This window comes from Spea bombifrons, chromosome 5 (genome assembly GCF_027358695.1).
Source record: "Spea bombifrons isolate aSpeBom1 chromosome 5, aSpeBom1.2.pri, whole genome shotgun sequence".
Classification (NCBI taxonomy): domain Eukaryota; kingdom Metazoa; phylum Chordata; class Amphibia; order Anura; family Pelobatidae; genus Spea; species Spea bombifrons.
Genome location: NC_071091.1, coordinates 76,794,844 through 76,821,893, shown reverse-complemented (window position 1 = coordinate 76,821,893; position 27,050 = coordinate 76,794,844). Strand labels below are relative to the sequence as shown.

The 27,050-nt window shown below is 39.6% G+C and overlaps 2 protein-coding genes and 1 long non-coding RNA gene across 3 annotated transcripts in view; 2 read left to right on the top strand and 1 right to left on the bottom strand.

Annotated features, from left to right (window-relative positions):
• LOC128497707 (laminin subunit alpha-1-like) overlaps nucleotides 1–8,199 on the bottom strand; it is a 52,782-nt gene extending 44,583 nt beyond the window's left edge. The window contains 7 exon segments of the mRNA XM_053467868.1: nucleotides 304–515; nucleotides 847–948; nucleotides 1,487–1,657; nucleotides 2,091–2,231; nucleotides 7,084–7,244; nucleotides 7,658–7,763; nucleotides 8,008–8,199. Of these exon segments, the coding sequence (XP_053323843.1) occupies nucleotides 304–515; nucleotides 847–948; nucleotides 1,487–1,657; nucleotides 2,091–2,231; nucleotides 7,084–7,244; nucleotides 7,658–7,763; nucleotides 8,008–8,199 (1,085 nt within the window).
• A 9-nt stretch (nucleotides 8,200–8,208) lies between these two features.
• Nucleotides 8,209–23,544, top strand: LOC128497706 (rho GTPase-activating protein 28-like). Its single transcript, XM_053467867.1, has 6 exons — nucleotides 8,209–8,316; nucleotides 8,716–8,878; nucleotides 13,047–13,129; nucleotides 22,498–22,695; nucleotides 23,322–23,465; nucleotides 23,536–23,544. The coding sequence occupies exons 1-6, from the start codon at nucleotides 8,209–8,211 to the stop codon at nucleotides 23,542–23,544; spliced, it is 705 nt and encodes a 234-aa protein (XP_053323842.1).
• Nucleotides 23,545–24,184: 640 nt separating this feature from the next.
• Nucleotides 24,185–24,880, top strand: LOC128496354 (uncharacterized). The gene is made up of 2 exons (XR_008354228.1): nucleotides 24,185–24,376; nucleotides 24,831–24,880. It is a non-coding gene; the product is annotated as an uncharacterized LOC128496354 (long non-coding RNA).
• Nucleotides 24,881–27,050: the final 2,170 nt, after the last annotated feature.

Here is a 27,050-nt window from a genome sequence, read left to right as displayed (position 1 = left end):
CGGTGTCCCCCACAACGTAGCAAATGCACATGGGGGCATTCTGCAGAATTAGCTATCATATGAATGAAGGTGCTTATGATGGCTGAAGTGTCATAATTACTCCAAAATATGAATTTCATTCTTAATGCCGTTAAATCAAATAATCTAAAAGGTGAACATTGTGATGCAAGAGCTAATTATTGATTTCTCACATAGAGTGTACAGAAGTCTTGTGGGTCGTTGAAGGTTCATAGAGATTTTGAGGAACACAGGATGTTTGTGATTGACGTATCTACATAAAAGTATTTAAAAACTATTTTGTACCTGGAGATTGTATTCTTGGCAAGGTTGTAGCTAGCCCTAATTTGAAGGTGGTTTACATTTGCGAGGACAGTCATGAGCCTATCCCTGTCCACTGGTCTCCTTGAATAGAAGTCTATGAAGTTCTCAGGAACAAGCTTTATCTCAGCTGTATGCTCCTCATAAGGCTGCAGCAGGACACCGTCGGCCTTTAATCCCAAAGTCTGCCCATTACCCTGCAAGAACATGAAAGTTATTGTAGATGAACTACTAAAACATAAAGGTAACCCATTTTAATAAATGTGTTACGTGCTTTAAAAAGTGGCTACATTGTGGAGAGAAGAATGATTCGGAAAGCGCTGCTTTTTAACTTTTGGATGCAGAATTTCCACTGCTGGATCTTCATATATAGATGGCGTTGTTGCTATTTAGTTGTAGACAGAGGATACACCGACATCTCTATCATGCAGCAAATATATGTGTTTTAATAAGTAAGAGTATAGGCGGCCAGATCATTTGTGAGGAAAAATGTTGGACATTAGTGGAATATATGAAACATTGTATTACCTGTAAAATTACATCCACGCCAGATATCACTTCACTGTCTGCACTGTCCGCAGGAATATCATAAGACGCTGTGTACCTTAAGTATCCGCCAAAGGATGTTAGCTGGGATTTTAAAAAAGATATATTGGTTTTAATAAAAAATAGACACAGTAAATGCGGATAATATCCATTGAAACCAAAAACTATACATGTTGTTCCAAATGTGACTGTAAATTTGAGTATGGAGCCATTAGGATGTCTGTAAAACATTGTTCAACCAAAATAACTGTGCAATGATAGATTCGCTTTCTATAAAGCAGAATGTTCTCACATTACTCCTGTCTACCACCCTCTTCTATTAAGTAAATCCCTTAATATTGAACATGAAGGGGGGGGGGTGCTACTAAGTGGTAAAAAATAATTTTATATTACATCAGCATTCAAAGATTTCTGTGATGGGCAAATTTTCTAATTATATTTTAAAAACATAAAGCATGTCCCCATTGAAGCCTTTTTGTGTTGCTCTACTGTCTACTGTATGAATGATTCCAAATGGCTTTATTGACCCAATATCGGCAGATTGCATAAAAATACATAGTTATGGTATTTTGCTAGAATTTCCTCATACACAGACACAGAAATACAAGTGAAAATAACTTACTTTATTTCCAAGATATGCTGAAGGAGCTTCCCAATAATAAGCAGATATCAAAGAATTTCTTGCTACAGTATGATTAATACTTATTTGATGGGGGCCATCAAACTGGTCTTGATTGGGTTGAATACGTGTTCCTTGTAAATCACTAATGTACCAGCCATTAATATTGGAAACCTTTAACATGAAAAAAGATACATACGGTTATGTAATTATATGAATCCTGGATAAGCATGACACGTGGATTCTGTAGACACAAACAGGATTTAATTGCAAAGCTAAGTTAGATATTATTTAAAGACACATCACGATACTAGCGCTAGCTAATATAAGGTTTAAATAACGTTTTATTTATCTCTTTATTTATATAGCGCCAACAGTTGGTTGTCCGTTCCTACTACACAGTGACTTGACGGTACTTGAAGTTGCTGGGAATGTTGTATTGCGGTAGCAGTAGAACCAAGTCATTTTTTGATGGTAACAATAACATTCAGAACATGAATACTTTGTAAACGATAGAGTGCGAGGTCCTCTGCGACCTTGTTATTATTTGTCATTATTATGTATTATTCTGCATAGTGGTGCAATAATAACAGAAATCTGTAATCACCTGAGTAGTATGCCAAAAGAGTCCATCGCAGACACCAGAAACGCCAAAGCAAAAGCATTCTGTGCATCCTTCTGGGTTTTGTGCCTGCAGGTTGTAGAACCCAGGCTTACAGCGGTCACAGTTCTCTCCTTCGACATGTTCCTGAAAGGTGCAAATAATGACCGTGACACGCATGCTAACAGACAGTGGCAGTCCTAACACCGATGCTGATTAAGGACACTATAGGCCTACATGGCCTCCAACCATAAAATACACTGTATGTGTAGACTGAGGTCGAGCTAAGCACTATCAATGTGTAATGTACTCATGTGTGCTATGTACATCCCAGTAGTCAAATATTCTACAGACATCTCTGATTAAATCTACCTCTTAGAAAAGGACTAAATTTCCTTCGGTATAGTATCCTGTAATATGAGCAGGACGGATTTTTGGACAGAGAGTCCTAAAATCGAAAGAAGAATAAATGTATGTGGAATGTATGTGGAATGTATGTGATTTTTAAAAGAATGATGGTATCGTTAAAAAGTATTACAGAATTTCAAAAATGGGTATTTCTATAAAATTGATATCATGGAACGTGCAAGGCCTAGATAGTCCACAAAAGAGGAAGCATTTGTTTGATACATTAACTCAAAATAAAATAGATATAGCTTTATTACAAGAAACACACTGGATAGTAGACCCACAAAAAATCTGGAAATATAGACTCTATCCCGATATATTCTATGCAAACTTGGAGGGATCTAAAAAAAAGAGAGGTGTTGCAATCATAATTTCAAATAAACTTAAATTTGAACTTATATTACACGAAAAAGACATACAAGGCAGATCTCAAATTTTGATCTGCAAATTAAATGATATACTATACACCTTTGTAAACATTTATGCTCCAAATAAGAACCCTACTAAGTTTGTAAAAAAATTATATGAGAGAGTTCAACAAATAAAAAAAGGTCAATTATACATAGGAGGAGACTTCAATTGTATAATAGAGCCTGAAAAAGATAAAGCATTATCTCCAACTATTTCAATAGACATGAGTATAAAAACAGAAGCAAGACACATAAAGAAATTTATAGAAAATAATTCACTTTATGATATATGGAGAACTTTCCATCCAAAAGAAAAAGACTTTACCTTTTTTTCACAGCCCCATATATCCTATTCTAGAATAGATTTTATATTAACTGAACTTGATAATCTACGTTTAATATTAAATTCTAAAATAGGACAGATAATTTGGTCGGACCATGCACCAATATTCATAGAAATTAAGAATAACCAGTATTATAACACAAAATATAAATGGAGATTGAATGATTACATATTAAGTAAGGATGAATTAAGGGAAGATCTACATAAACAAGCTACCACATTTTTAGATTTAAATGATAACGGAGAAGTTACTAATTTAACATTATGGAACACTTTCAAATGTTACATGAGAGGCTGTTTAATAAATACAAATGCTTATTTAAAAAAAAAAAGTGGTCAAAGTCTTACCGATTTATATATCAATTTAGCCATTAAGGAGAAATTAAATAAAGAAAATCCAAACACTTTAATTACAACAGAAGTTAACCTATTAAGATCAGAAATAAATAATAAATTACAAGATAAAATTAATAAGGCTCTCCTAAAAAATAAACAAAATTGGTACTATGGAAACAATCGGGTGGGGAAGTACTTAACTAATAAATTAAAGTATGCACATAGTAAACGAGCTATTAAAAAAATTATAGTAGATAACGAGATATATTTAAATCCTTCCCAAATAGCTCAATGCTTCGAAAAATATTATAAATCCCTTTACAATTTAAACGATCTTCCTAAATCACAAAATAATATTAGGGAATACCTTAGATCCCTTAATCTACCAAAGCTAGATGAAGAAGCTATAGAAACATTAAACGCCCCAATAAAAATGGAAGAGATCAATAAGGGAATAGAAAACTTGGAGAAGAACAAAGCCCCAGGCCCTGATGGCTTCACGGCAACATTCTACCTAATGTTTAAGGAAATTATAGCTCCTTTATTGTATAAATCATTTAAAGAAATTACAGAAGGCACTGATATCCCACCCGAAATGCTGCAAGTATCAATATGTCCAATATTAAAACCTAACAAAGATCCAAATTATGTCCCTAATTACAGACCAATTTCACTGATAAATATTGATATTAAGATATACTCAAAGATTTTAGCCGAGAGACTAAAATTGTTTCTCCCAACTATTATCCACCCAGATCAAACTGGATTTATAAAAGATAGATCTATAACAGACAATACACGTAAAATAATTAATCTTATGGATATAATTAACAAAAGTCATACACATACAGCCTTTATAGCATTAGATGCAGAAAAGGCATTTGATAGGGTGGATTGGACATTCTTGGCGGAAACATTAGAAATCTTCGGTATTCCAGGACAATTTAGGAGAAATATCTTAGCCTTATATAATAATCCTTCTGCAACGATTATGGGACCTATGTTTACTTCTAATAGTTTTAAAATTAGAAATGGTACGAGACAGGGTTGCCCATTATCCCCACTTCTTTATATTTTAACTATCGAACCACTAGCCCAGGCAATTAGAAATTCACACGAAATAAAAGGAATAAACATAGGTAACAATCAATATAAGTTGACACTATTTGCCGATGATATCATTTTAACACTTCCTTACCCTGAGAAATCAATTAAATATGTGTTAGAAAAGATCAAAGACTATAGTAGCCACTCTAATTATAAATTAAATATTGATAAAACTCAAATTATTTCAATATATCAAACAGATGAACAAATTAAAAAATTAAAAACATTTATAAATGTAGATTGGAGTAAAAAGTCTCTTGAATACCTAGGTATACAATTAAATTATAATTTGAAAGAAATGGTTAGAGATAATTATCAAATATTAATTAAAAAGATGAGAAAAAAATTATTGGAGTGGCACGGACTTGAAATCTCATGGTTAGGACGTTTAAACACTATTAATGCATACTATATCCCTAAAATACTGTATATATTAAGAGCAATTCCTTTAAGAGCCCCTTATTCTATTCTTACACAAATACAAAAATTAATAAATAAATTTATTTGGCAAAACAAACCTCCAAGAATATCATATACAAGAGTAGCTAGAACAACACAAAAGGGTGGTCTTTCCTTTCCTAATATTAAGGAATTGCATGAAACCTGTATGTTTACCCACTTCCTTTTATGGGATAGATCTAACGATGAAGGAAAATCTTGGTTCAGTATTGAAACGGACAATATTAATCTTATAAATCTCTTTGATTTGATTTGGATAAATCATGATATAACCAAGAATATCAAAAGTGAGAATACAGTGGTTAACGATTTATTAATTTCTCTAGATAAATGGAAGAAAAATACGAAAATTAAAAAAGGAGTACAATTTTCAGCTCCTATAGAAGTTTTAAGTAATCATATTAGAGATTTAAACATAAGTAATTGGATACAGAGTAATATAAAATATATATCAGACCTCTATAATACAGATAATTTTCTAACTTGGACTTCTATGAAAGAGAAATGGGGAATTCCAAATAAGGAATTTTTCAATTATTTAAGAATAAAAAACTTCCTTCAATTAGTCGGAATAACTCGCTCTCCACAACTTGAAAATTTTTTAAATAAACATTATAAATCACGTTTGATCCGTAAAGTCAAGACATTGAAAGAAAATTTAGAAACAGAAGTGTCTCTACCCAATAAGGAAAAGTGGGAAAATGATACAGGAGAATTATATTCATTAGAGGATTGGCTACGAGCATATAACGAAATTAAGAAAATCTCACATTGCCTTGATATGCATGAATTATACTACAAAATTGTTCACAGGTGGTATAGGACTCCTATGCTGATCTCCAAATTTAATAAAAATACTACTAAACTCTGTTGGAGATGCGAGGAAAAAGATGGTACTATGTACCATATGTGGTGGGAATGTAGAGAGGTAGCCAAAATCGTCGACATTTTATTTAAGGTTATAAAGCAACTATTAAATCTCGACATAACACCATCCCCCCAAATCTTTCTATTCCATATAGGTTTAACCAATTTACAAAAAATGCAGAAAATCCTAATACTCCAATTAGTACTAGGATGCAAAAAGGTTATAGCTAGGAATTGGAAGAAACCAGGAAAAATCTTATGGGAAGAAGTTTATACACAAATCCAATTCCAATGTCAAATGGAAGAAGGATATTATAGGAGTACAGGAAATGGAAAGAAATATTTGGAGATATGGTTACCATGGATTACATGTGCACCTTCCATAGCAATTTTACGTAATTAGTTAAAACCAATTATATTTATCCTTTTATAAACATATAAACGATACCTGTATGAATGACGAAAGAATGTTCTTAATTACCTAATGTTTATTTAATTCTTGACTTTCAGTAATAGTATAATCTAAACTAGTTAATATAATAACTGAGCGTTAGAAGTATTTAAATCATCAATTTATAACGATCTACATATTAAAGGCTGTAGGCCTTTGTAAGATTTACAGTTGAAAGTTTGATTTACATAATACGCTCTTAAACTACAAAACTAACTAGAGCTGAAACAAGGAATTATATAAACATAATGTATTATGATTATGTATAATATGTATGTCTTATTTATGTTTTACCTATTTATGTATTTATGTAAAATCTGTATGTACTTAAAAAAAAAAAATAAATAAAAAAAAAAAAATAAAAAAAAAAAAAGAAAAGGACTAGGGCAAGTTATATCTCTCCATTTGCTGTGTTTTTCTATGACTAGGAAATGAAATTCTCAGTTGCTACGGTGACTGCAGCACATTTATTACCTTGCTCTATGTTACTTCTTTATACACAACCTCCTTACACTAACCAGTCTATGCGCTGTTCTTCTTTTAGTGATGTTATAATTAAATAACAAAACAACAAAATATAATCTATGAGTTATCAGCCACATACATGGCATTACTCACCTTACATATACATTGATCAGCACAAGGGTCCTCATTTATGCTGCCCACCAGACTGCAGTTACACTTCACACAGTTTGGGTACTCCTTGTATCCAAACGCGCATTGGTCACATTTTGTCCCTGTGAAGCCTTCTTTGCATTGACACTGACCCGGGAAGACACCTTTAACATACATTTAATATATAAACTTAACCCGAGCAAATAAGGACATGAGATTACAGATCATATATTGACAATGTTACCTCTTTTTAGACTCTGCCAGCTTTTCTGACCTGCCTGTTTTATACCTATGCCCTTGGGCACCGGGTTTTTTTTTTGGGGGGGAGCATGGGTTGATCATGGTACAAATACAGACCTTCTGATTTGTAGGGTTTATCAATTAGCGGTTTAGCACACTTAAACTGTATTTTTGTATGTCTTTCCCTTAAACGTTTACCAGTCTGAAACTCTGTATATATGGAGCCGTTAATGAGGCCTGGTAGTTTGACATAACAATTAACAAAGGCTTTGGGAGCAGGGGACAGCACTCAAAAAGTAGGGGAAATAATAATATGTTTTATAGGAAATTCACACACCTTGGTTTACGTTGGCATGATTATCATCCACAATACAAACAGAACTCATAGATCCAAAGGGGTCACATTCACAAGGATAACAAGGGGCATCTGAGTAGGGAGACACCTGTTAAGGACAAAAACGTATATTTAGTAGATATTCTGAATATTCTAAACCTGTATTTTCAATAACATAGATAAGTAGATAGATACATAGATATATACATAGTATAGTTTAATAGATAACATATATGAGGACCTTATTCATTTTAAGATTACATTGGGTTTCTTGACAAATACTGTCCTAGATATTAAGTATGGGTCAGCATGGCTTTCTTTAACTAGTTGAGGATTACTTTACATCTTCATACCTTGTGTGGCCGGTAGTAGCCATCAATACAGGTCTCACAATTAAGCCCGGCTGTGAATTGAGTACAGTTGATGCACACTCCTCCTCCAATGTACTGATCGTGAATGTTCAAACTCATGTTCCGATCTGCCACATCTTGGTCAAAGTAACAATCTTCTGCTTTGTTATGCAATTGCATAATCAAGGGGATCATTTTCCATGCATGCGCACAAGAGGTCTCATTAGATCCTCCCTGCAGCATTCACCAAGCCAGAGCTGTAAGGGATGCCATAATAATTTAAATGGACGTCTCAGCTATGATATAATTAAAGTAGATATTAGCCATTTCCATTTTCCTGAGCCCTAACACGTTGTGTGTGTGGCTATTCAGCGTCTTCAGTTGTCTCCTTGGCTACTCCCAGTATTTATTAATGAAAAATCACCGGAACCACAAACTCTCAGATTGATTTGTGTTAGTTACACAAGGTACTAGAAGACGTTGCACCATCTATGCCAGGGGTTCTCAAACTGCGGCCCTCCAGCTGCTGCAGGACTACATCTCCCATACTCCTCAGCCAGCCCCTTAGCTGAAGGAGCATTATGGGAGATGTAGTCCTGCAGCAGCTGGAGGGCCGCAGTTTGAGAACCCCTGATCTATGCTATGGGAACTCAAAATCACGTTTTTAGAGTTTTCCGTATTTAAAATCTGCTTCACTTTATTGTTTTCCAGAGCCTACGAGAGGAACTTGAATTAAAATTTTATGACAATACATTTGACTGGAATAAAGTGCGCAGTAATGATGCTGCCGGTCTTCTCAAGATGTTTATCAGAGAGTTGCCCACGCCTCTGTTTACAATGGAGTACCTCCCAGCCTTTATCGCTTTGGCAGAAAGTGAGTACATATATCGGCTTTACAGATAGCATGTTTTGTATAATATTGTGTATTGTATGGTTTTTAGATTGTAAGCTCTTCAGAAACCTTGTAGCTCTTATTATAATGTCTGAATATGTACTAAAATCTGCTCTAAGCTGTAATGCCAACCAAGTACTAAGATTACCCTGCTACTCACTGGGTTTTAAGTATTTAAAATGTATATGTATGTATGTATGTGTGTTTATATATATATATATATATATATATATTATACACAGGTCTAGCCAATAATAACATAAAATAATAATGTGATTCATGTACATCAGGCATGTCCAAAGTCCGGCCCGCGGGCCAATTGCGGCCCGCGTTCCGGACTGATGCGGCCCCCAAGTGAGCCACGGGACTTGGCGTCATCAGCAGGCGCAGGGAGAAGGAAAGCGCGAGATCTGGGCTTTCCTTCTCCCTGCGCCGGCACACACAGCCACACAGCGGTGGGCGCGGCTTCAGTGTTGTGCGCCGGGATCTGACAACAAACCCCGGCGCACAACAGCTGTTGCCGCGCGGATCGCAAGGGAGCAGTATCGGAGGTATTTACCGGACATCCGGCTTAAAATCACTCAAGGGAGCCGGATGTCCGGTAAAGACCTCCGATACTGCTCCCTTGCGATCCGCGCGGCAACAGCTGTTGTGCGCCGGGGTTTGTTGTCAGATCCCGGCGCACAACACTGAAGCCGCGCCCACCGCTGTCCGTGCCCTCTGAACCCCGTGCCCTCGGAAGAAGACAGAAGAACTGAAGAAGAAGAGGAGCGAAGAGCAGGAAAAGGAGCTGTAAGGAGAAAAGAGGAAAGGTAGGAAAGCATACAGTGAGAGTGGATTGGCGTATGTGTGTGGATTGGTGTATGTGTGTGGATTGGTGTATGTGTGTGGATTGGTGTATATGTGTGGATTAGTGTATATGTGTGGATTGGTATGTGTGTGGATTGGTATGTGTGTGGATTGGTATGTGTGTGGATTGGTATGTGTGGATTGGTATATATGTGTGGATTGGTATATATGTGTGGATTGGTATATATGTGTGGATTAGTGTATATGTGTGGATTGGTATGTGTGTGGATTGGTATGTGTGTGGATTGGTATGTGTGTGGATTGGTATGTGTGTGGATTGGTATATGTGTGGATTGGTATGTGTGTGGATTGGTATGTGTGTGGATTGGTATGTGTGTGGATTGGTATGTGTGTGTGGATTGGTGTATGTGTGTGGATTGGTGTATGTGTGTGGATTGGTGTATGTGTGTGGATTGGTATGTGTGGATTGGTGTGTGTGGATTGGTGTATGTGTGTGGATTAGTATATGTGTGGATTGGTGTGTGTGTGTGGATTGGTATGCGTGTGGATTGGTATGTGTGTGGATTGGTATGTGTGTGTGGATTGGTGTATGTGTGTGGATTGGTGTATGTGTGTGGATTGGTGTATGTGTGTGGATTGGTATGTGTGGATTGGTATGTGTGGATTGGTGTATGTGTGTGGATTGGTGTGTGTGTGTGGATTGGTGTATGTGTGTGGATTGGTATGTGTGTGGATTGGTGTGTGTGTGGATTGGTGTATGTGTGTGGATTGGTGTATGTGTGTGGATTGGTGTATGTGTGTGGATTGGTATGTGTGTGTGGATTGGTATGTGTGTGTGGATTGGTGTATGTGTGTGGATTGGTGTATGTGTGTGGATTGGTGTGTGTGTGGATTGGTATGCGTGTGGATTGGTGTATATGTGTGGATTGGTGTATGTGTGTGGATTGGTGTGTGTGTGGATTGGTATGCGTGTGGATTGGTATGCGTGTGGATTGGTATGCGTGTGGATTGGTATGCGTGTGGATTGGTATATGTGTGGATTGGTGTATGTGTGTGGATTGGTATGTGTGTGGATTGGTGTGTGTGTGTGGATTGGTATGTGTGTGTGGATTGGTATGTGTGTGTGGATTGGTGTATGTGTGTGGATTGGTGTATGTGTGTGGATTGGTGTATGTGTGTGGATTGGTGTATGTGTGGATTGGTATGCGTGTGGATTGGTATGTGTGGATTGGTAAATGTGTGAGAGTGATGGGTGTTATGCTGTACCATTTCCAATGTATTTTTCATTATATAATTATGCTCTAAAGTACATCATAACTCCCATCACTCTATACTGTTCCATACAGTGGCAGAGCTGGGAGACAGAGGCCTTGCACCCCCACCGCAGGACTCCTGAAAGGTAAGTGAACTTCAAAGAGGGAGAGGGTAGATAGTTAGGAGGGGTAGATAGGGAGAAGGGAGTGAGAAGGGGTAGATAGGGCAGAAGGGAGCGAGAAGGGGTAGATAAGGCAATCATACTCCTATCATGCCAAGTCTGCGAGTGCCTCCTGGAATCTGGGTATGCCTGGGCATGATAGGAATGTGATTGCTGTTAACAATTATATATATATATATATATTGTTATTTAATTGTTTTGTCCTATTTTGGTGTGTTACTTACTTTAAATAAAAGTGTTAGATTTTTTTTATGGTGTGTGTGGGGGGTCATATTCAGTTTCGGCCAGGTAGTTTTAAAGTGTGTGTGGGGGGGTGCCACATACAGGATCCGCCCCGGGTGCCAAATACTCTAGGTACGCCCCTGCCCTCCCCTACACAATTTCTTCATCAGATGCCCTTGTGGCTGTGTGTGCCGGCGCAGGGAGAAGGAAAGCCCAAATCTTGCGATCTCGGACGTCGCTAGATTTGGGCTTTCCTTCTCCCTGCGCCGGCACACACAGCCACAAGGGCATCTGATGAAGAAATTGTAGGCAGTGGCGGAACTACCGGGGTCGCGACTGCGACCGGGCCCTGGAGTTCTGCCAGTCAGTGGGGCCCAAGGGGTGCCGAGCGGTTGCTGAAAAAGGAGAGTGAGAAAGGGATAGATGTGGTATGCCGTTTTCAATTAACTTTGCATAAAATAGTTAATTTGCATTTCATTTTAATGGTTCAGAAAATGTCAGGCAAAATGGTCGGCCCTCGCACATGTTCACTTCATCAAATCTGGCACTCTTCGAAAAAAGTTTGGACATGCCTGATGTACATCAAGAATTAATCACTTATTTCCATTGGTAAATGTTAGAATTACATAATCTGTCAAGATAATGATAATAATCTTTTCATGTGCCATTTAAAAGGGACTTATTATTACTCTAAGACAGCCACTTTAGTACAGCTGGAAGTATTGAATCCCCTTAGCAGCCGAGTAGAAGATTTGTAATGACATGCTGCCTAACCGTAATAATTGGTTATGTCACCATCCAATAAGTACTTTGCATTCATAAAAATCTAGTGATATGAAAACCTGAAGAGGCCCCTGTTTGAATTAATCCTATAAGAGAGTAAAAAAATACTCCAAATTGGCATTCACCGCTATTACGGTTTAGTAAACTCTACAGAATTTTATCTGCCTGTACTACAGTGTCCGGTTGGACAGAACCTGTCAAGCCTTATAGTTTTAAGGGTAAGGCACAACATATGCTGTAATAATGTAGTCGCTACGTAAATTTCAAAATCCCTAATAATTAAGTGTCACTTAAAAAAAAGGCTTTCCAAAATCGTGTGGAAGCTGTTATAGGGGGACCTACTGCATATTAATGTCTATGTATTTAGAATGCGATGTCATAAAAGTACCTGTTTTTTGTAATGGTCATATGTCCCAATACTTTTGTCCATATAGTATGTATAATCGCAATTTATCCATAATTTCAGTTTCAGTGTCAAATAATAAACAGTAAAATTAGCTTCTACTGGGATGCAAATGGAGATTTTTCAGAAACAATTCCAGTAGGTCAGATTATGCATGGTTTTGGCATCTTTATCTGTGATGGCTGTCTCACTCATATTGAAAAAAAGAGCAGATATCAATTCTCTGAGAACTCAATGTTTGTCCATTTCACACTTGAGCTGGTAGGAATAATGCCCGTTTTTGAATGATTTTTTCGGGGGGTGGAATTTATGTCAACACAGTTGACAGTGAGCAATGGTGAACAAAGGGTTATGACAGCACAATCTTTCAACTCTGGGCTGATTTATTTAAAATTATTTTTGTGGGTCCAGTATTCCTGCAAGACTTCTCTCGGCAACTAATCATGTTCCTGAGTTTCATATAAGAATTCTTATTTGAGTTATTTTCATTTTTGTAGAAATCTCCAAGATCAAATTGCAGCTACAGGCTCTTCATCTATTAATCATGTTACTGCCAGATGCCAACAGAGATATTGCCAAGGTAAATGAAATCAGATACAGTTTCACTACATATTTTTGTCCCTTGCCTCCTAGAACTAAGCTTGACATTTTCATGCAAATATAAGTTTTTCAGGAAAAGGATTTTCAAATAATATAATTGACACATTACATATAACAATAATTCAGCAGGGGTTTGAGAGCATTGTATTAACTTGGACAACACTGACAAATATGAAATCTCTTAAAAAAATATAATTTATTGTGATACTTTAGAACCTTTTCTTAACAGACAATAAGTACTAACACAGTATTCAATTGCTGAAATATTTGTTTATTTCTAAATGTTCTTTATTATAGTGATCTAGTAGGCGCACAAAGGCTGGGTATTTAAATTGACTGCAAAGAAATAGCATGATGATGTAGAGTCAGGTATTTCGATAAATCAGATGTTATTCCTATTACTAGATATAGAAAAAAATACTAAGCCTTTAGCACACACACTTCAAAATATTCATACCTTTTCCTAAATATGATTAGAATATTATTAGTTAATACTTAATGTGACTTTGTACACATCACTTCATAATTAAACCAAACTAAAAGTAGTTACTGAAACATATTTATGGGCTTCCTGCGCAATGAGGTTATTGTTATTTATTACAATTATTGCTATTTCTGTTTTTTATATAAAATTAAGCTTCTTCTGTGCTTCCCTAGGCCAGTGCACCTAACCACCCAAATATGGCCACCATCGTTAATGCTGGGCACTGGGAGATGATGTCATATCCTGGTGCCCCACCTAATAAAGACCAGTCCTCCAGTTGGTCCAGATGGGGAGATCAGTGATCTCCTTTGTAATCGGCACATTGAGCTTAATCCCCTAATGGGATCTTGTGTGATTGTTTGTTAGCTGTAGACTATGTTTTTCTTTCTACATATGTGCTCTCTCTAATAAGTGTGCCCAACCTAGCAGCATGTACACTATAATTAGTTATATATAATGTTCAAAACCTTATGTACTTACATTTACTTCACATCTGTTTACCTATCCACACACTTCCTGGTAAAACAATCCAAACCAGATGTGAAAATGTATATAGATATTGGAGCTCCCTGTGCGTGGTATGAACACTATGATTTCATACCAAGTTGTTAGTCTCGGTAGATTACTCTTATGATGACCTGGAAATCACATACACCCTCTTACCATTAACTCCAGCTTCAGTTTCTGTGGCTGTGGTTTTCTCATTATTCAATGTAGTGTTTTCAAATTTGATATGTCTATTGGTAATCCTTATTTTATCATTTATTTGATGAATATATAGTATATCATGAACCCAATATTTACAGCTGTCCAAATATACATTTGGATACATATTGAAATTGATAACTTGTTCTGGGCTGTTTACAGTCATTAGAGAGGGAAAATATATTTTTATAAAATTGACAATTTAAAATGTGAAACCTGAATTATATTAAACGCAAGCAGCTGCAAGAATAGCCAGGTTTGGCCCCATGTATGGTATAATAGGCATTTACAGAGGAAAATGTGTCACCATGGGAATTGTCAACTAAATAAATACCCGCTTTCTTTCTCTGCATTGGACTTTTTCTGTTAAGACATATAGACTCAGAACCCCAAGAGCTCTATAAAACTGGAGTTCTTAACAGAAACCTGAAAAATATTCAAGCCAGTTGGAATAGAGCCACTTGAGCAAAAATCTGAACTCAATTCCTTTATAGCATGCAAAGTAAGATCACAAATTATTCTTATACAAAACAATCTCTAGATTGTTTTTCTAATTTACTTCTTGTTGAACTGTAAAGGAAATCACATACCATGCAGAACACATGTATATGTTTAAGAAACAATTGGTGATGACTGACTCCTTTTTAAAGTAAGTTGTGGGCTTTATAGTCCGATATTAAACACCAAATAAATACACACACAAACAAATGCATAAATACACACACACACTAACACATAAATAATTAGAAACCTGATAAATCAAGAGTTCACTACCTAATAGTGTTTCCAATAAGCTAATTTACAGAAGTCAGTGCAACTCCATAATGTATTAATGTAAATAATATTTCTCCAATAATAACAGTATTGTGTGTGCATTTTTCTTTGTTGAAAAATATGAAAAAAGGCAAAATTATACTTTTTGTTTAAATCTTTTTATTAGCAATGTTCACCAAGCAGAAACATATGACATAAAGGTCAACGGCCGCACTGTCAATAAACAGGGACAGTACGAGCCCAAGGACAAAAACATACATGGAATGCACTAGTAAAGTCAACGCTCATAGAGGGTGTATAACAAGAAGCACCGAGTATAGCGTAACATGTCAGAGACATAGAGATGGACCAGGAAGGCCCAACCATACGAATGTGCGGCCGACCATGGAAACAATATGGCGACAACAAAGCGGTTTTCTATTTTTACTCAGAAGTGGCAAGAAACCACTCCTGAACGAGAGGGGAGAGACAGAGAAGGAAGAAAAAGAGAGAAGAGGGAGTAGGAAGGAAAGAAGGGAGAGAAAAAAAAAAAAAAAAAAGGAAGGTCTCCAGGAACCTAGAGGCGCAGAACGGAACGAACCCTAACAGGATCCATGAAAGTAGATATCCAAGGGTCCCAAATCGCCTCGAATTTTGGCACTTCATCACGCAGGGCAGCCGTCAGTTTTTCCATAGTGAAGATATGCCAGATGTTAGCTGTGATTTCTCTCTGCGTGGGGGGAGGACCCTTCCAGTGTCGGGCGATTGCTTGTTTCACCGCCGCACATACACGGTGAATAAGGCGGGAAGCGGTGGGGGACAGAGAGTCCGTTGTGTCCACGAGCAACAGTGCAAGTTCAGGGGATGGCATGATGGTAATGCCAAGCGCCCGCGACAACATGTCAAAGCAGGAGGACCAAATTGGGCGAAGGTGGTCACACGCCCACCAGGCGTGGAGGTAGGTACCAGGTTCCCCGCAATTCCTAAAGCAGGCGCCGGCACTCCCCTGGGCCATGCGCGAGAGCCTCACAGGCGATAGATACCAGTGGGCCACAACTTTGTAAGACCTTTCACGGATGACCGTGTTGGCAGTGAGTGTATGGATACGTTCCGCAGCCTCATCCCACGATACGTCGGGGATTTCCTCCTGGAGTTCTCTATGCCATAAAGATCTGTAGGCCGGCGGCTGAGGAAAGAGCACAGACACAAAGTGAGCGTAGTGAACCGATATAGAACCGCGGAGGCGTTTGCGGAGTAGAAAACGCTGTTCGAAGGTCGTGAGGGCCGATAGATCCCCAGCACGAAGCAGTGACTGGGCAAAATGGCGCAACTGTAAGTAGCGAAACAGTTCCGAGCCGGGGACACCGTAAGTCTCCTGGAGCGCGTGAAAGGAGAGCACCGCATTGCCTTTAGCCAATGCCCCAAGCCTGAACAAATCCGCATCTTGCCACCACCTGAATTTAGAGGCTTGGACACCATCTTGAAAGAGGGGATTTTGCAACAAGGGCGACATCTGGGATACAGAGCCCATGAGGGATAATTTACGTCTCCATTTGCGCCAAACGGTGAGAGTAGTGGTGATCGCCGGTAAAGTGGGAGCCCCCGGGAGAACCAGAGGGTCCAGCCAGGGGACCACATGAAGGTCTGTGCAGGGCAGAAATCCGCGTTCCACGTCGATCCAGGGGAGAGTACCTGGGGGGAGGGACCAGGCTTCCAGTTGGGACATCCTGGCCGCCAGGTAGTACAGGTAGAAATTGGGAACCGCCAGGCCTCCAGAGCGTTTTGCTTTATACATAGTGTATCTGTGGATCCTCGATCGCCTGGAACCCCATATGTAGCGGAATACAGATGCTTGAAAAGAGTCAATCTCGTCCCTTCGAACTGGCACTGGAAGAGCACGGAAAAGGTAAAGGAGACGGGGCAAGAGAGTCATTTTTACCGCATAGATACGACCCAACCACGAGATAGGGTATTGGGACCAACGTTTAAGCTCTTTCCGAAGGGCTGCGAGGAGCGGAGGATAATTGGTCCTGTACAGGGAGTGAAAGTCATTGGTGAGGTAGACACCCAGATACTGCAACCTGGAGGATTGCCAAGCGAATTTAAATGAAGTCGCAATAGAAGAGCGGATTGGATCCGTCCAGTTGACATTAAGTGCCTCACACTTGGCCTCATTGATTTTATAGCCGGAGATCCGTGAAAACTCCCGAAGAGTGCCATATAAGTTAGGAAGGGAAACCACAGGATTGGTAAGCGTAAGCAAAACGTCGTCAGCAAAAAGGCTCAACTTGTACTGAGTGTCCCGGACCACGATCCCCGTGATATCTGGGTGTTGTCGGATAGCCGCTGCCAGGGGTTCAATGCAGAGTGCAAACAGGAGCGGGGATAAAGGGCACCCCTGACGGGTACCGTTCTTGATGTTAATAGAGGAAGATTCACAGCCCATCAGGGCTATCGTGGCGGAAGGTTGGTCATAGAGCGTACGAACACCTCTCAGGAAGCCTTCAGTAAAGCCAAACTTCCGTAAAACCTCCCACATATACCTCCAGTCGACCCTGTCAAAGGCTTTCTCGGCGTCCAAAGCCAACAACAGGGATTCTTGGCTGGTGATTCTGGCAACGTCAATGAGATCTACCGTTCGGCGTATATTGTCAGGAGCCTCCCTATTGGGAACAAATCCCACCTGATCCGGATGCACCAAGGAGGGGAGGACAGTCCCCAAGCGGGTCGCCAACATCTTTGCATACAGCTTAATATCCGCGTTGATGAGGGATATGGGGCGATAGCTACTACAGCTAGCGGGGTCCTTCCCCTCCTTGTGTATAACGATGATTTTGGCCATTTGCATTTCTCGAGTCGGGGGCACTCCTGTAAGGAACAAGTTGAACATTGAGAGCAGACGAGGCAATAACTGACGCTGGAATTTCTTATAATAAGAGCCTGGAAGGCCATCAGGCCCTGGGGCTTTAGATGCCTTGAGGGAGGCAATGGCGTCACGAAGTTCCTCTTCGCTAAAGGGCTCGCCGAGTTGCTCCACCTGGGCCGACGAGAGCCTGGGCAAGGATACCGAGTCCAGAAAAGCGTGAAGATGAGTCGGGTCCTGGGCTGTAAGGGGAGCCTTCTTGCCATCATAGAGGGTTTGGTAAAAAGACGCAAATTGGTCCGCTATATCGCGAGGGTGGACCCAGCTTTTGGCATTCGCGTCAATAATCTTCGTGATATTTTGTGCCTTCCTCTGGGAGCGCAATCTCCTGGCCAGCATCGTGTCGGGTTTATTGGCCTTTTCAAAGAAACGCTGTTTAGTGGCATTCAGCGAGTGCAATACGGCATCACTAAGGAGAAGGTTCAATTCCCCCTTCAGTTGGATCAGGTCGTGCAGCGCAGCAGCATCCAAGGAGTCCTTGTGCTTCGCTTCCAAAGCGCTCACTTTATCGGTAAGGGATGTGATAGCCTCTTGGCGCAGCTTCTTGCGACGTGCTTTGATACGGATAAAGGAACCTCTAATATACGCTTTATGCGTCTGCCAAATCAAAAGCGGGTCCATGTCAGGTGTGTCGTTAAACGAAAAAAACTCATCCAGGTCGCCCGAAATCTCCTCCAGCACCGATGGATCCGTAAGCAGAAACTCGTCCATTCTCCAGTGTTTGGGGCCCGGGTGTCAATCGAATAGGCGATAGATGCATTCAACAGCTCCATGATCGGACCAGATAATAGGATGAATCTTTGAGGAGCGGACCAGATTAGCTTGATGCTGGGCCACGAACAGATAGTCAATTCTCGAGTAGGATTGGTGAGGATGTGAGAAAAAAGTATAGTCCAACGCCCGCGGGTGGAGGAGACGCCACACGTCAACTAAAGCTGATGTCGTTGCAAAGTCTTTGAGATGTTTAGAATTGAGTGGAGGATGGGCCAGCAGAGCAGGGCCCCGTCTGTCTAAGTGTAGATCCCAGAGCGTATTGAAGTCACCCCCAACAAAGAATTGATGATCTTTCAGAGGCAACAGGGAGTCTGCTAGGGTGGAGTAAAAAGAGGCCGCCGAAGGAGAAGGTGCATAGACGTTAAGAATTGCTATCGGTTTATTGTGCAAGAGACCCGTGACAAGGAGGTACCTGCCCCATTTATCCTTCTTGGTCGAGTGGAGTTGAAAGCCAAGTGTCGTGTTGAGAAAAATGCTGACTCCGTTCTTCTTTTGTGAGGGGTGAGTGGCATGAAAGTGGGTGCCAAAGCGTTTACCCCAGTATTGGGGGAGGTGAGAGGAGCGTAGGTGAGTTTCCTGGAGGAGGACAATGTCGGCATGGAGTTTGTAGTAGTAGGACATCGCCAGTCTCCTCTTCTGGGGAGCGTTGAGCCCCTTGACGTTGTGGGAAACAATCTTCACGTCACCAGACATTTAACCCGGTGGGGAGCAAGCTGAGAAAGGCCGCCTGGAGACGAGAAAAAGAAAAAAAAAAAAAAAAAAAGAAAAAAGGAGAGGGGGGGAAAAGAGAGAAGCAAAAGAAGCAGAAAAAGAGAGAAAGAGTAGAACAGAGAGCATACAGCACAAAACATGATACAGATAACGGTATATTGTGCAAGGCTGCACATAACAGAACAACCCGGCTAGCAACCTCCCCCGCCGAGACAACGGCGGTAGCAGAGGCTTGGCGCCAGACTGTGTGAAGACCAGCATCGGTCTTAAAGGGGACCTAGCAGCACGTTCAACCTCAATGGCCTCCATGGCCCTCAATAACGTGATGCTACCTCTAGGCTGTGAAGTGTAGGTGAGTGCCCGAGGAAGACAAACAGATGTACGAACGCCGAAAATAAATGCCGATAAATGCCGAAAAATCATAAAATATAAGAACGGTAAATAATAAAAAACACGACATCCCGAAAAAGAAACAATAAGCTACGGTATACCGGATCAGACCCCTATATCGAAGCCACCCAGATGGATCCTAGTAGGCGTAGCGACACAGAAGGGGCTGCCCGCCACAGCACAGCAAACGGAGTCCGCGGAGTCCGCAACCCCCCAATACCCCAAAGGATACCAAGCTGGTAGTGAGTCCTGATGCATGACGGGTCTCCCCGAAGTGGACGAAGCGACGAGCAGGCTGGAGAGCCCGTCTGCGGCGGGGGCAGTCAAAGAGCGAGACGGCGCCAGAATTGTGGTGCACTACAGCCAGGTGGGCAAGGTGGTCGAGCCCAGGATAGGCAGGTCAGCCGGAGAACCGGAGCGGTGCGATGTGGCATCTCGAGGGCCGGAGTCTGGAGAGATCCCAGTCTACGGAGCTGCTCGGGAGGAACTCGGGACGTCCGTCCAGTCATCCGGCGGGGTGGGTCCACGGTCCTGGCGACTTCTTTTGCGGCCCGATGTGAGGGGGGGAAGACCCAGAGCGTGAATGAACTCCACGGCCTCCGACGGGGACCTAAGGAGAAAGCTGGTACCCTCCTTAAGGACCTGGAGCGCGAAAGGGAATCGCCATCTATACGGCACATCGTGGGAGCGCAGGTGGGCCGTAACAGGCTGGAGGGCCTTGCGCCGCTGGAGTGTCCTGGCGGATAGATCCGCATAAAGTTGGAGCTCAACATTATCGAGACGCACCTGTGCGGATCTAGCTGCCTTCATGATGTCCTCCTTGAGTGCGTAGTCGCGTAGTTTAACGATAATGTCCCTGGGATTGTCAGTCGCCTTGGGTTTAGGCCGCAACGCCCTATGAATCCTGTCCACGGCAACGTCTGACGACGGGACAGCAGGCAAGAGTTGTAGGAGAATCCTGCGAAGCACCTCATCGGCGTCTTGGTACGTCTCCGGAACGCCCCGAATACGAAAATTGGCCCTCCGGGACCTATTCTCCAGGTCCTCCTGGGCATCGTGAAGCGCATCAATTTCGAGGCGAAGAGCAGCCACCTCCGTCTCCAGCACGTGTTGTCCCCGCCGCAGGTCAGTATGGGTGCGCTCCAGTACATCCGTGCGGGAACCAATAGCTGTGATTTCGTGCGTCATTTGGCGCAATTCGGCGTGGATGTGGTCCATCAGGTCCTTCTTGACCGATAAGACCAAATCTTTAAGTTCCTCCACATCTCGCTTAGTGCAGGAAACCGAAGCGTCGTCCTCGGGTAGGCCCGACGCCGCCATCATGGGAAGCGCGGGAGCCGCGGCCTCAGGTGTCTTCTTCTGGAAGATAGCTGGCACTGTCTTCCTCTTCGACAACTTGCGAGAGCCCCCAGTCATGCCGGGCGTCTCGGCAGTCAAGTTTCGAGCAAAAAATCGAGGTAGGTAGCCTTTAGCAGTGCAAATTATAGGGCGCCGTGGAGGAGCAGGTTCACTGCACGTCCATCTCGGAGTTCGGCCGGCCACGCCCCCCCAAAATTATACTTTTTATAAAAATGAAAAAGGTCTTTAAATGCCCAAGGCCTTCAAAAGATAGAACAACCTGCCACATATGAAGTATGAGATCTGTTACAAGAGTGAGAGATTTCTACCAGGTATGTTTGACAATGAGGTCATCAGATAATGTGGCACTCAACTTTTCCCTAACTAGTGTTAGCTTAATCATCAGAACATGTTCTTCTTGTTTTAAATAGGAACATATTCTTTGTGTAACAATGGTATACTTGTCTGTTTTGTTATCTTGTTTTACAAAAGATTTGGGTGATTCTTGTTGGGACATTCCACAGCAAATAAAAGAATGCACAAAACACACATTCAGTGATGTGCTTAGCTCTCATTAACCCCTTCAACCCATCCCTGTACTGGAGCTGCTAACACAAGATTCTTAGTGCAAGAGGCATTCTCAGTGGGACTAGGAGTTTGGACCGCTTGCCAATTAGAGAGACCCCTCACTCAGTTTAGGAATATGGGAGATATATTTCCCCTGTGTTCTCATTGGGTGTGTATTATGTATATGTTCATTGTTTTTTGTGTATATTCTGTTTGCTTGCTCCTTTGTGGTATGGTACGAAGGTTTAGTGAAGGTCCTGCTCAGAACACTAAAACCTATATATGAATGTCAATATTAATTTGTAGGAATTTAGAAAATAAACAACATGTCTTGTGCAATTTCTTCTGTGGGTTGGCTGGACCTGCCCACTTATCAGGACTTAGTCTTACTTAGTAACTTTAAATATTAAATATATACAATTGTGATAAGAGGGTGGTAATTCAGAACACTGAGATCAGTTAGTGCCTCTTTGAGAAAGAAACAAAGGCAAATCCCCTATTTTCATTGAATAAAAGTCTTTCATTGAGAATCTGTTTCTTGTCAGGTTTCCTAATACACTTCCACAACAGACTATAGACTCCCCCTATGTAAGCTTTCATTTTAAAGAGCTAGATACGTGTTTAATAACCTGAACTGAATACATCATATCCCTTATTTTTATAGATGGAAATATGGGAATAAGCAGTTTGCATTTTCTTGTAGGCATTGCTACACTTTCTGAAAAAGGTGGTATCCAATGAAGAGAAGAATAAGATGAGTTTGTGGAATGTATCGATGATAATGGCACCCAACCTTTTTATCTACAAGGGCAAAAGTGCAAACCAGGAGGAAATGAAGGCAGCTGCCTCCACGGCTCATATTGTTAGACTTCTAATTAGGTACCAGGACATCTTGTGGACGGTAAGACAACATTTAAAAACAAATCCACCTAAGCAAAGGATACGGCCGCCATTTTAAATGTTAACAAGCAATGTTTTAATTATGTCAATATAACTAAACAAAATTCAGCGTTGGTGTTTTGATATATATATATATATATATATATAACTGTTTAACTGCATGGTATTTTCCTATTGTATAACAGTTATACTGAACTTGAATCCATTTTTATAACACTATTATTTTCTTATTAGATACTTGGTTGTTGTCCTAAGACTTAAGTAATTAAAATAGGGTTGTTGTAAGTGGGACATTTCTTCCAGTGAAAAGCGAGTTTGAAAAGGGCAAAAATTATAAAAATGAATAGATTTTAAAAATAATTTTATATTGGGACTACATGAAGCCCTTATCTATATGTGGCTTGACAAATACTTTAAAGTCAATATGGTATTTCTAGATCAGTTTACCTTGATGAATATTGATTATTTTGTTAATAAGTTACTTTTAGCACCCCATGTAGTAACCAACTGAAAATTTATGTTATGCTAAAATTGCTGGGTGGCAAGTATACAGAAGAAGATAGACACGTTGTAGAAGGACCTCCACTAATGTGTTTTATTTGGGGTTTTTTCCCTGTGTTGACCTAGGTTCCATCCTTTTTAATTTCTCAAGTTCGTAAAATGAATGACGCAGCTTTGAGTAATAACAAAAAGCAGCTAATTTTCGATAAAAGTGTAAGGAAGCTGTTACAGAGGAAGACAATGGAAAGAGAGAGACCTGAAAGACGTGAGGTAATGTTGGCTGATATTCAGAAAAGGCCATGTTACTTCAATGAACTTTTTTTTATTATTGTTCTCTTAGCACCGATAGACAGACTTTTTACAAAGTAGAACGATGGCAGCCTCATTTAACCTACAACCTGATAATCTCTTCTTTCATTCATAGGTACTTTACACAATACATTTAAACCTACTTTGATCTCATTTATAATGTAGCTATTCCCTGCTGTGGATAACTTAATTAATGAGATTATGTCATTGACCAACAAAAGGACAAGAAAGAATAATCAAATGTGAAAAGTAATTTAAAGGCATAGTAAAAAAAAATAAAAAAAAATTCTAAAAAATAGTTTTTCTAGTACTTTTCCAAAGCTGGCTTAAATAAATTCCAAAGAATATTTGAGTAACTAATATAAACAGGATTTTGCACGTCAGTTGTATATGTAACCTGAACAAATAGGAGGAAATGAAATACTAGGAGTTTAAGTATACAATGTAAGTACTTATGCCCAGATGTAGATTGTTGACCAGCATCACATGCACACATGTCAAGTTCTCGCTAAACATATGAGAAGCTGCTTATAGTGGGCTAGGCATGTAACATATCTAGCAAAAAAAATAACAAAATGGATATTTTTTTCCCAAATGTAAATAAGATTATTGTTCTTCTGGCGTTCTGTAAATAAAATGTAAAGTGATGTAATACATGGCATCCACGATGATTGAGAAGACCTGATTAAGTTATACCAGTCCCCGTGCTAGTTATCACAGTTGTGCTTTGCTATTGTATTACAGCACTGTGATGTACCTGAAGGAGTGATAAGAGTTTACGCTCCATTGCACTCAAAGGTTTCCATGGCGATCCAGCTGAACAGTCGGACGAAAGCCAAAGACATCTTGGCAAGGTTTCAGTGCGAAAACAGGTGTGAAGAGGACCACATTTTTACATTTCCTTCAAAATGACAGGTTTAATAACAGTAGTCATTTCAATTATTTTGGATGACCTACAGAGTGACCTTTATTATGTGTAATGTAAATCTGGTATCACAGTGTTCAGGGTATGTCTTTTTCAATTTCGATTTAAAAAAAAAATACGTTCTACTAGATATGTTACTTTGATACGCTCTGTGTTAATTTAGCATCATTTCGCCAGAGTGTGTTTCTTCCGTGTGCCTAGAAACTATTTGTGCGAGTTTCCTTCTTGTCCTGTAACTTGAGAAATAATTATGTTAAATTTGTTTTATATTAGATTAACATACAATTTGATGGCAGATGAGAAAGGGAATTCCAGCAACTTGATAAAAAAAAGGTGTTAATCATCTGCCCATTTTTGTTCACATTATTATAACGTTTTATAAATTGTCTTCTTCTTTGTAGTAACGGAACACCAGACAGTGACAGAATAAACAACCAAAGTTTATATGAAATAGGAGGAAATATAGGTAAGCATGGTAAACCAAATGGTTCCATAGAACTTACATCATGTGTACTGGCATGGGAGAAATGTGAGAGAATATCAGCAAATTAGCTTTTATAAAGTCAACTGACTGATTGATAGTACTCTACTGGTCATTAGTTCATGTTGGACCACAAGAACCAAGACCAAGTTGGACCAAGTTTACTTGTGTTCTTTTATACAGCAAGTAAGCCATAGCAATACAGTTTAATATGATTTGCAACAGATCAATATATACAGTATTCTCCGTAGCAATAATCCTACCTTGGTAGATCTTAATCATAACTTATCAGGCTTGTTTCTAGTCGCAGTGGCACCACACTGGTGGTGAAAAAAGGGATAAAGCTGGAGAAAAGGGAATACACATTCCTGTATATATATATACATATATATATATATATATATATATATATATCATCAGTCTGACTTGTGGTCTGTCTCTTATGTGATTCTGTGTGCAGTGTATCCGTGTTCTCCCCAGTGTCATAAAGACATTTAAAGATAAGTGGTTATAGTAGCTTATATTACACAATAGCACTTGATTATGAAGTCGTTTTTAAAAATGGTTCTTATAGTGTGACTATAACGTTCATCGCACTGTTTTAAATATTTTTCTTTGAGTTCGCTAAAGTTCTTTAGATTTTTTTGGGAAATGAGGCCTTTTTTCCTGTGGTACAATAGCAGTATCCAGACTCTTGGATCCTAACCAAGCAAAGCTCAGCAAACAAAGATTTTCCAGTGTTTGCATCGGAACATCAGAGATGATAAATTATTCTGTAATTGCCTAGTTAATGTTACGGTCTTTGTCTGTTTTCTGCTGCAGTGTCAGCACTATTTAAGTACTGAATTATTTTATAGATTTTTCTTGGCAATTGCTTATAAAACTTAAACAATGAGGTCCTTTTTTGGAAGTTTTAAGAAAATATTATTTATCTCCCTTTATACAGGTTCATTAAAAACTAGTAAATGCCTAATAGCTCAACTAACATGGTTTTTCTATTTAGATTCCATAAATAGTATAAAATACCTCAGACTAGAATTACTTAGTGACTGATATATATATATTATATATGTATTTTTTGGGTGGAGATGGTTCACCAGTGTCTTATAGCAATGGTTTATGTTTCCTAGTCTTCACTAATGACCTTTGACTATGTTTATCTTAGGAGAGCATTGCCTGGATCCAGATACCTATATGTTGGATGTGTACAATGTGAACCCTCGCGCAGAATGGATTTTAAAGCCAAAAAACAGCTGAAAATGTGAAGGTGATTTGAAGGACATGCTTTACAAATGCAGTAGACTGCGCCAATGGAATGCAGAAGACTCTGAGCAATAGGAACAATAATGATGGAGACTCGGCTCAAGAAAAGAAATAGAGGTACTAAACCACCAGGAGAATGAAACCGTACACCATTCAGGAAAAGAGCAGACCGTGGAAGAATGTTTCTAGGGAATATATACTAAAAATATATAGTAAAATGACACACCAACAAAAACCTACATAAGGGACAGACGGTCAAGATATCCATGAGGTCATCAGTCTGATCATATAAAAGTATTATTTTTGACGTACAGGTTTGGCTTGTGTATCTGTTAAAATGCACTCCTGGACAAACTAGGACGCCATAATCCTTTGATAGTAACAATATTTCTTTTCTAGTAACATTTTTATTATTAACGTTAAATGTTTTATGTGATATAAGTGCCTCACTTATGTATTTCACAGCCTGATGGTATCTCAATTTTGTACATTCTTATGTATAAACCACTATGTACAGTTATGTTTATATCATTTTGTACAGGCACCGATGTTTCAATTTGTATTGTAATGTATCATAATATTGTGCATGTATGTGTGTATGTGTAACCAGTCTTACATTATTTCAGTATTGTAGCGAGAGGTTAACCTGTATCACTAGTTCTTACGGCAGAATGTTCTAAGCATCTCAAATAATTTATTGAAAAAACAACCTTAACTTAAAAAAGGACATTTCTGGTATATTGCTAGTTATATACTACATTAGATGCATATAGATGCAAACCTATTATACCAAACTAAAGCAATCCAAGTTAACATTCCACCAGCCCATCGGGCTTTTTACAGATGAACCTAATGGCTTCTCCAGGTTACTAAAGAA

Bases quoted from the DNA above. Each gene is read 5' to 3' on its own strand.
- LOC128497706 (XM_053467867.1), top strand. From the start codon at position 8,209: ATGCGCACAAGAGGTCTCATTAGATCCTCCCTGCAGCATTCACCAAGC. The intron at 8,879-13,046 runs GTGAGTACATAT...TCATTTTTGTAG, and splicing joins CTTTATCGCTTTGGCAGAAA to AAATCTCCAAGATCAAATTG. The intron at 22,696-23,321 runs GTAAGACAACAT...GTGTTGACCTAG, and splicing joins ACCAGGACATCTTGTGGACG to GTTCCATCCTTTTTAATTTC.